Raw genomic sequence first — 9,989 nt, forward strand, 5'->3', positions numbered from 1 at the left:
TGGTGGAACGATGTGAGAAAAAAAATCTAGAGAGAGAGTGGTAATAAGCCAGAAAGAGAGGGAGAGAGGTTGATGCCAGAAAGAGATATAGAAAGAACAAAAGGGAGCAAAACGGAAAGAGGGAGGGGTGGGGGGGTGTATGAAAATATATTTAGAGCGGGCGAGCGGGTTTTAGAGGAATAGAGATAGACATCTATCTCAGTGCCCAGCTCTCTCAACCACACCATCACCTCTTGTCCTGTGGTGTGATGGACACGGTCCTCTCTCTTCCCAGAGACAAGCCTGAACACACACTCACACAGAAACACACGCACAGTCCAACCCAGAGTGGCCCCCAGGGAAGGGAGGCTTTCTGGTTGAGTCCTCAAGTGTCAATCCAGTCATTGGTGTTGATTGGAGATAAAGTGGAAAATTAAAGAGATGAGGGTAGAAACATAACAGATTCATTGGAGAGTTCTTGGGTCTGCTAAAATGCCAAAGAACAATCCCTAATGTAACGGACGTCAAGCTGTTACTTAGCAAGTACCACTTTCTCCTGATTGGTCTCACACCAAGGCTCGAACCCAGGCACAATTGAGGAGCAAGTTGTTGAGCTATAGCTCATGCAGGCTGATTGATTTTATATTCTCTGTCCATCCCAAGGACACGCAAATGTTTTAGCTTTACATATTCTTCTGTGTGTGTGTGTGTGTGTGTGCAAAGCCGTTAGCACTCATGGTTCAAAGGAGAAAACCTATGCGTTGTCTTGCATACCGGCAACATAAGAGACTAGAGGAGAGATGGAGAGAAAATGTGTTAATTGCTGTTGTAGCCGCTTGCATGCTGTTCATTCCCATAGCCAAACTTTTGCTCTGTAGTAGTTTGAATATTTCTCTGTCCCTATTGATGGGAAAGGGGTCCTCCATCCCCCATCCACCCAACCAAAGGCCCCACAGCTTAAGAAGGGCCCTACAATAGCAGACTCTGTCCAATCAGTCTAGAACTCTCTCAATGATCACTCCAACAAAGGCATGGCATCGGAGAGGCCTTCTTCGAGACTCATTGAGAATGCAGGCCGGTATGAAAAATGATGTGTGAACGGGGAATGTAACAGAGGGTGGGTGGGTGTGTGTGTGCGCGTGTGTAAGAAAGAGAGTTATGTGTGTGTTTGGCCTTCTGAATAAGGCTCTTTCTGGCATGAGTGGTGAGAGAAGAGTTTTTGTTTTGTGTGTTTCAGCTGCAGTTCTGTGAGAAAGCGAACTACAGGATCCATGCAAGGTGTGTGTGTGTGTGTGTGTGTGTGTGTGTGTGTGACCTAAGGAGCTACCAAGCTGTAATAAGCCATGCAAGAGTTTGAGAGGGAAAGGGACAGTATAGTTCAGGAAAACACAGGGACAAAGGTGTCATGTTAAAAAGGTTTATTTCAACAACTGTTAGATTTTGTTCTCTGTTTTGAAGTCTGTATTCCCAAAAAAGTACAAAATAAAACAAGTACATCAAAGGATTAGAAATCACATCAATGAAAACGAAGACACAATGTGTTGTTTCTTTTATATCAATCCAAGCATTTTTTTCATATATTTATACATACTCACTTAATTAGTCAGACAAACATCGAAACCTCTCAGTAACTTTTATATTTTTTTACAATGTTTAACTTCTTTTTTTAAACTCCATATGATTCTTTTCTTTTTACAAAATACACCAATGCAGGCAGGGGAATTATGAGTGTATATGTGAGTGTGTGTATGTACATATATATGTGTATGTGTGTTTTGGTGTGTGTGTCTGTGTTTTCTGGTGTGTGTATGTGCGTGCGGGCAGGGGGTAAGGGGGAGCAGAGTGACAGCAACGAAGGGGCAGGGCAGCGAGGCAGGGGGGCGTGATTGGGCGTAAGGGGTTGCTATAGGCGTTGGCAGGTCAGGGAGGAGTTTCACCTGGGGTGGTGTTTTTTTATTTTTTTTCAGCGGCATTGCCCGCTTGGTGGCAGTGTTGCCGTGTTGTAGACGGTGGTTGGCTGGTGGTAGCAGTTGTAGGCGTGGTGGCTGAGATAGAGAGCAGGACTGGAGCTCTCATCCCGACCCAGGCTTCTACATCATGTTGTTCTGCAGTGAGTTTACCTCAGAGGAGTTCTCCTCGCCCAGTACCTTGTGGTTCTCGTGTTTGGGGGTCAGGGAGTTGTGGATGTTCAGGGAGTCGTCCTCCTTGGGCACCGGGGCCTTCACGGGGTCCTCCAGCTTGTTCTGGGCATTAGGATCATCCTGCCAGGGACGGACGGACGGACAGATGGACGGAGAAAACACGGTTAGGCCCACCCAGTCAGACCGCCCAAAACGGTTATAAACCAAACCCTCCCTCTAGTCTACCATGTGGTCTTTTGTTGCGTCCTGTTATAGGGATCGTCACAGCATCAGCCAATAGATGGCCTTCAACCTCTGAAAATATCAATTTATAGCCCCTTATAGACAGACCACTGCTATTGCATATTGTCATTCCCCTTAAAGAGATGGGAATATTTGAAATACCCCCCTAACATCTCAAGATATTAGACCCTCTAACTCCACCTCTTACCACCCCTCCATCCCTCTCTTTAATCCCATTTAATATATTATTTGGATATAAATATCCCAAAACCCCATATTATCCTCACACTACCTGACTATCCGTCAATGGAAGAGAGCAGTGAGGAAGCTAACCGTTTAAAAAAAGACCCATTCTACAGTGGCCGCGGCTACCCAATTGTTTCAACATCATGCTTGCTTCGCACATTTGTTTTGGTTGAAGGGACATAGAGGTGATTGGAGAACTGTATGAGCGACCCCCCTCCCACCTTTCATAATCCACCAACAAGCACCCCATCCAGGCCAACCAGGAAGCGCATGCATATCCACATGCAAGAACCCCAGAGAATCCAGAATCCCCCCTCCCACTATCACTCATCCAGCCCTCTTCACCTCGCTACTGTCCCAATTAAAACACAATGAGCCGTGCCGTTATTGGCATTAAACACATTGTCTGTGGAACCACCTTCATACATACCTACAGTACAGCTGGAGCTGGAAAAACAATGCATTAGGAGACAACTCTGTTTCACTTCAATTCATCCTTTTGGCTGCATTTAATTAAGGTCAAGACAAATAATGGATTGGCATTCATTTGAATCTGTTTTTCCCAGCCTGTTATCCTCATTAATATTGCATAGCTTCATCGACCCTGCTGTGTTGAGGTAGAAGTGTCTGTCTGTGCTCAAGCTGACTGACAGACACACGCATGCATACACACATACATACATACAAACACACGCGCATATACACACATGTGCACGCACGCACACACACACACACGCAAGCACACACACAGGCACGCGCACACACCGCAGACCCTGAGGGCTGTGCCATTACGAAACAGAGCTGAATGCTTGTTATTCAATGGCACACAAAAGGGATGGCGAGAGCATTTACCCATTGGCTGATGGCCTAGATAGTAACTTCGGGCAGGACGTGGGGATACGTCACTTCCATGGTTACAGGATAGGGGCCATCTTTCCTTCCGTCAGCGTGAAACTGGAAAATGTGTTGTTTGCTGTTGTTTTTCATTGTATTGGGGAACGAGGGTGAGAGGGACTTTACGGGGACTTTTTGGAACAGAGATATACGAGGTGTTGAGATGAAGATGAAACATGGACAGATCTTTGTATCCTTCCTGCTGTGTGTGTGTGTGTGTGTGTGTGTGTGTGTTCAGAGTTTATGTGAATGTGTCTGGATCTGCATCTTTGTGTGCATGATATAAAACGTGTATCTGTGTATGCGTAGTGGAGGAAGGACACGAAGAGGGTGGGACAGGACTGAGTCAAACGATTTGTTACAGATAGAGAGCCTCAATGCTCTTCACTGGCATGGCACAGTACAGTATGGCTCAGCACAGCAAAGCACAGCCTACAGGGCAGGACTGGACAATAGGGACACTGGTACTGTACATCCTGGCCTTTATTCCACAGCACAGGACTGGCAGTATTATGAAAACATGTCACAATGTATCAGTATAACCCTATCATAATCACTTCATCAATTTCATTTTAATTCAATCAATACAGAGCACGTAAACATATACATGTAGTAATTACTCTAAATATAGACTTTTACTTATCATCATTACAATTTTGTCAATTGACTGAGTTAGAATGGAATTGACACAAGCCATAGTTAAATATATACTGTAAACCAGCATGGTCCATAAAAGGACAGGTATCAATGTTGATAGGAGATTAAGGGTAAACGGGTAAACGGATACAATCCACTGTACTCAGTCCATATAATGCTGAAAATAAAGAAACTATTCTCCCTACAACAATATTTCACTTTCTAGTTGTATTATCTGTGTTTCTGCATATATGATAGTGTTTTTATGCATGTTGGAGTGTGTACAGTTTCTGACCGTGTGTTTATCTGAAGAGGGAGAATCTGTCTAGTGAGATTTCTCGGGTTTCAGTCTACTGCAGCGTTTTCTCTTCTGCTAAGAACTCATGTGGGAAGGGTCGATATCCCCTTTCTGAAGGACACTACAAGGACAAAAGCGTGCTGCTACTGGACTGCTACAACGTTTATCTCTGTGCCATTTAACCTAGATAAAAGTGTACATTTCATATTTTAAATGATGTTTATTTCATAGTTGTTATTTTAAGAGCCCACAATATGTAAAGATATGGATCATGTCTAAAATCAGCATTTACTCGAATCCGGAAATGATCCATTAAGGGGTAATGGCTAACTTAACTTATAAACTGACTTTAGATCAGCACTTAGGAGTAACAGCTCTAGGTTCTGACTAGTCAAGTTTGGGGCTGTGGATTGGTCCGTTGAGTTGAGAGAGGGTGACTGACAGGGTCACAGTACAATGAGAGCCGTTTAAGGGAGGGGGGGCGGGCCATCTGAGGGGGTTTATCTTACCTCACTGTCGGGCTCCTCTTTGGTCTTACACTCCCAGGTGTATCTGCTCATGGTTTTCTGGGGGGGGGGGGGGGGGGGGCAGGAGGAGAGGGTTATACTCCTCAAAGATACATAACATCCTCAAACAGAGAGAGAGAGAGACAGAGTGAGAGAGAGAGAGAGCGAGAGAGAGAAAAACAGAGTTGGATAGAAACCAAGAGAGTTGGCGGTAGAGAGAGAATGAAAAAGCAGAGAGAGAAGACCTACGAAGGGGAACTTCCTAAGGATGATATCTGATATTCCCAGCTCACATTGAGAGGTAGAGACTGTGCCCATATAAGGACACTGAAGGATTTGTCTCAGTAACTATGGTGCTTTGTGGCCTTGACATTACCATAGTAAATGTTGGATGAAATATTTCTGAGGGTACCGTGTTGACATAGAAGCACAAGGGTTTTAGCTCATGAACTAGACGGAGGGATTTGAGGTATTGGTATTATTAGTTTGTGTTTTCTGAGCTTTTTTAGTGAGAAGTATGTTTCTATGGTGTTGGCTGTTCTCTGCAGATGAATCTACATAGTATTTTAAATGGACCTTTTCTCCAGATACTCTACACTGGTGCTCTAAAATAAAATCGACTCGTATGGATAGAGAGATGTACTAACACACTGACTGTAGACCTGTGGATCTAAACGGCGAACCCAGGTTGAGACTCAAAGAGCAGAGCGATCCTGTTTCAGAGATTAGAAGATGTCTGGAAGATGAGGATGTTATATGGTGTTTTATTTGGTTGTGGATGGTATTGGGTTATGGTGACGGTTAGTAGTGTTCTGATAGGTGATTGTGCTAACCGTCTCATGTTATGAACCACTGCGATATGATGCCCCCCAAGTTGTCACTATATTATATTTACAGGAACATTATCGCAATTACCCAGAAGGAAGAATAATGCAAAATCAACTAACTACAAACAAACCAAAAAACGAGCAAAAGAAATCTAAGTGAAGCAATTTGCTTGTGGTTCTACCAAGTATGATGACCAGAACCAGTTGATGAGTTGTTAGAATGTGGTACCACATCTTATGCCGTAGCACTACTTCTACTCATGCTGCTATGACCATGTTAGCGCTATGCTACCCCATGCTTCCGTTAGTTGTGCATCTAGGTCTATACTCTCCCTCGCCACCTACAGGCAGCAGGGGGATGTTGCATCTCAGATGCTTATCCTGACTTAATAGCCCCGCCCACCTTACACACATCTCGCACACCATCCTCTAGCAACCTGATAATATCCCCATAAACAAAATATATTTCATGCCCCCAGATTCCCCGCCCACCCAAAGCCCTATTATCGACCAATCAAGAGACCTTCTTCACTTTTCCAAGCTATCCAGCCCAAGTCAGGATAAACGAGTGCAACGGACGGACAGGAGGCAGAGCGACGGACAGGCTGCTGCAGTGGCTGACATGGCCACCAGGGGGGGCACCATGTGAGCGATAGAGCAGGCATGCAGTGACATACCGATGCACAGGTGATTAAAGGGAGAGCAGATCAGGAATAGATGGGGTGGAGGGGGTTGCAGTGAGGGCTATAGGAGTTCTCTCTTGGTCAAGTCTTAGCCCGGACAGAACTGACCACACCAATGGGTCAGGCAGATGTATAGGTAAGATCAACTTATTTCCTTGCTCCATCTTTCACATTTATAAGCATTTCGCTACACTCACAATAGTATCTGCTAACGGTGTGTATGTGTATGTGACCAATACAATTTGATTTGATCTGCAGTGTGTGTGTGTGTGTGTGTGTGTGTGTGTCACCAAGTACGATCAATAGCTAACAAAAAAACTCAACCAATAACTGACAATGAGGCAATACACAGTAAAGACTTTACAGCCACGGCGTTGCCATGGTAACAGAGTTGCCTCAGTAACCAACCAGGTGCAGTGCTATGCCTGCCTATCTGGTTGTAGACTTGTCCCATAACGAGAGAGAACGCCCCCACTGTAACATCCCGCCTTGTAACCCCAGAGAGGTGACACTCAAGCCCATGCGGAGGAGGGAAGGAAGAAAAGGGTGAGAGAGAGACGAGAACCACGTTACCTGACAGATAATGTTATCATAGTAAGCCAAAGCACGGGCATGAGGGACGTTAGGAGGGGTGTCGCACAGTTTCCTTACATTTGGGTGGGAGCCCTCAGCGATGGTGGACAGGGAGAAATTATCATTGTGCTGCTCCGATGGAGGCCGGTACTTACTGCTGGGAAGAGGAGGAGGACAGGGAGGGGACCAGAGACGAGAGGAAGGGAGGACAGGGAGGGGACCAGAGACGAGAGGAAGGGAGGGGACCAGAGACGAGAGGAAGGGAGGACAGGGAGGGACCCAGAGACGAGAGGAAGGGAGGAGACCAGAGACGAGAGGAAGGGAGGAGACCAGAGACGAGAGGAAGGGAGGAGACCAGAGACGAGAGGAAGGGAGGACAGGGAGGGGACCAGAGACGAGAGGAAGGGAGGACAGGGAGGGGACCAGAGACGAGAGGAAGGGAGGACAGGGAGGGACCCAGAGACGAGAGGAAGGGAGGGGACCAGAGACGAGAGGAAGGGAGGGGACCAGAGACGAGAGGAAGGGAGGGGACCAGAGACGAGAGGAAGGGAGGGGACCAGAGACGAGAGGAAGGGAGGAGACCAGAGACGAGAGGAAGGGAGGGGACCAGAGACGAGAGGAAGGGAGGAGACCAGAGACGAGAGGAAGGGAGGGGACCAGAGACGAGAGGAAGGGAGAACAGGTAAAAGAGGATTAAACGAGGAGGAAAGTAGGAGGGGTCACGATGGGGCGGGGAAATGGAAAAAGAGGGATGCAGCGAGAGGTGGAGAGAAGAGAAAAAGAGCAATGAAGGGAGAATAGGGAGGGCAAAAATCAGGATTCAAGGACGAGGGGAAAGTATGTGAAAACGGGGGGTAAATGAGGTGGAGAGAGGAGGGAGGAGGGAGAAAAAAGCAAGAGAGAGCAGCGTTAGTTACAGTATAGTGCAAGTGTAAGACTTCAGTTTACAGATGATAGACAGACAGATACCCCCTGTAATGCAACAAATCAGCTGTGAATCAAAACTAGACTACAGCTATGGCCACTTTGATACCCAATCCTGGGTTGCATTCAATAGGGTACACTGTATAGCCAAATGTTTTGCAACTGAAAACGAAAATGAAAGTTACTTTCCAAACAGACAACAATGACTCACCATTGACCTTCCATTGAAGCACTGTGATTCACTTTGTGTACCCAATTAAAAACGTGGAGAAACTTGATATCCAAAACAGACTTCCCAAACAGTCATTTGTCATTTTGTGTTATTCCAGAAACCTCTGCTGGCTGGAAAGAATCTGTCCGTTTCTCTGTCTCTTCTTGATCTCCTTCTCTCCCTCTCCTCATCATATCCATAGTTAAACATCCTCTGAACTAGACCCATCAGTACAGCCCCAGCAGTTCCTACTAGTGTCTGATTGAGATGCCGCTCCAACATTTATATTTAATCAGTTCATATGACAGACCAATCAAAGCTCAAGTAATGAGGAGGGAGAGTGTGCTAGAGAGATGGAGTAGAGAAATAAATAAATAAATAAATAGGGAGATAGAAAGAAGTTGACAATATTGATTATAATTATTTTAATTATGTTAGTATTGTAAATCTCCAAAGTAAGCTTTGGCAATATGTACATTGTTACGTCATGCCAATAAAGCAAATTTAATTGAATTGAAAGGAGGATACCGCAGGGCTTGGATACAGATTGTGTGTGTTATTTATGTCCATAATTGAGAGAGAGAGTAAAGTGTGTGTGGTATGAGAAGTGTGGTTTCTAAGCCGTGGTTCAGGGGGAAACGGACTAAAGTCAGGATGTGTCAGTTTTAATCTGCCACTTCAGGAAGAACACACACTCTCCTCTCTGCAAAGATAGAGAGAGAGAGAGATGCAGGTAACTATCCTCTGCCATTCACTTACTGCCACTCTTGTCACACCTCTCGCTTACTCACTCTTTCCCTCCCTCAATCCCTACTATTTTTCCTTCCCCTTTCTCCCCCTTCCTCCCATTCATGACCTCTCTTTCTCCCCCTTCCCCCAGCACCTCCCTCCCTCCATCTCTCTCTCTCGCTCCATCTTTCTCTCTGCCTCTCTGACAGGGAAGCAGACCCCATCTTGACTGCGGCACATACACTGTGCAGCCCACTGCAATTATCTGCAGCAGATGGAGGGAGAGAGCGGTGGGCGTCTCATGTATACATGAGCCTCATCAGCAGTGCCCTATACACGCGCGCACATGCACACACTCGTTCTCCTTCCAACAACTGAGTTTTTCCTCTGGCTAAAAGCTCTTTCCTATTCCTGCCCTCCCTCCGCTCACCATCCTCTACACATTTCCACTCTCTCCCCTTCACTCCTCCGCCCCTCCATTTCATTCTGCTCTCTTCTACTCCACTTCTGTTTCTCCTTCCTCCTCTCTGATTTGTGGCTAACCACTTGATGAGGCTGTGGTGTCTCTCCCATACTGCATGCTGTCCATGCCCACCCCCCTTCCTCACACACACACACCCCCCCTCAGGTCGCACAGCTGTATGTAGGTCAACTTCGCCTCCCCTGCCTTGTCTCCCCCTCCCCTCCCCTCTCATACGCTCCTGATCAGACTGCCCTACTTTCAGCTGGAGCAAGAGCAGCAATGACATCACTATTTTCAGCTAGCACCGCGCGCTAGCCATCAGCACGCTATCCCCCACACTGACTGCTCCACTTTTCTTCTTCATCATCATCATAATGCTAACATCATCATCCTCCGCTAAGAAATGTGCATTGCTGATGGAAGCATCCACACTCATCCACCCTCCTACATGACTTCACTGTTGCTAGGCAAAACGACAGGCGAAGGCACAGCCGCATCTCATACCGCACTCGTTCTAGCTATCCTCATCCCATTCTCTTTCAATGCAAACTCAATCCCTCCCTTTTCTCTCTCTCTCTGCTTTATCTCTTCTCTCTTTCTGCGTTTCCTCTCTCATCTATCTTGTCATCGTGTTTTACGCCCCCTCCTCCTCCTCCG

General features: G+C 46.3%; 1 protein-coding gene across 10 annotated transcripts in view; it reads right to left on the reverse strand.

The window, feature by feature from the left end:
- Positions 1-1,382: 1,382 nt before the first annotated feature.
- The window catches only part of LOC106605341 (chondroitin sulfate proteoglycan 5), a 30,697-nt gene continuing 22,090 nt past the window's right edge, over positions 1,383-9,989 (reverse strand). Inside the window, exons 4-7 of one of the 10 annotated variants that reach the window (XM_045718457.2) lie at positions 7,006-7,162; positions 4,926-4,982; positions 3,441-3,542; positions 2,104-2,240 (exon numbers count right to left, since the gene is read on the reverse strand). In XM_045718457.2, coding sequence (XP_045574413.2) covers positions 3,456-3,542; positions 4,926-4,982; positions 7,006-7,162 — 301 coding nt within the window. In that variant the 3' untranslated portion in view covers positions 2,104-2,240; positions 3,441-3,455. Of the gene's footprint in view, positions 2,241-3,440; positions 3,543-4,925; positions 4,983-7,005; positions 7,163-9,989 lie in introns of all 10 variants that reach the window. The other 9 variants (XM_045718458.2, XM_045718453.2, XM_045718452.2 and 6 more) reach the window with 9 other exon arrangements.

This window comes from Salmo salar, chromosome 05, assembly GCF_965601325.2.
Source record: "Salmo salar chromosome 05, fSalSal1, whole genome shotgun sequence".
Classification (NCBI taxonomy): Eukaryota; Metazoa; Chordata; class Actinopteri; order Salmoniformes; family Salmonidae; genus Salmo; species Salmo salar.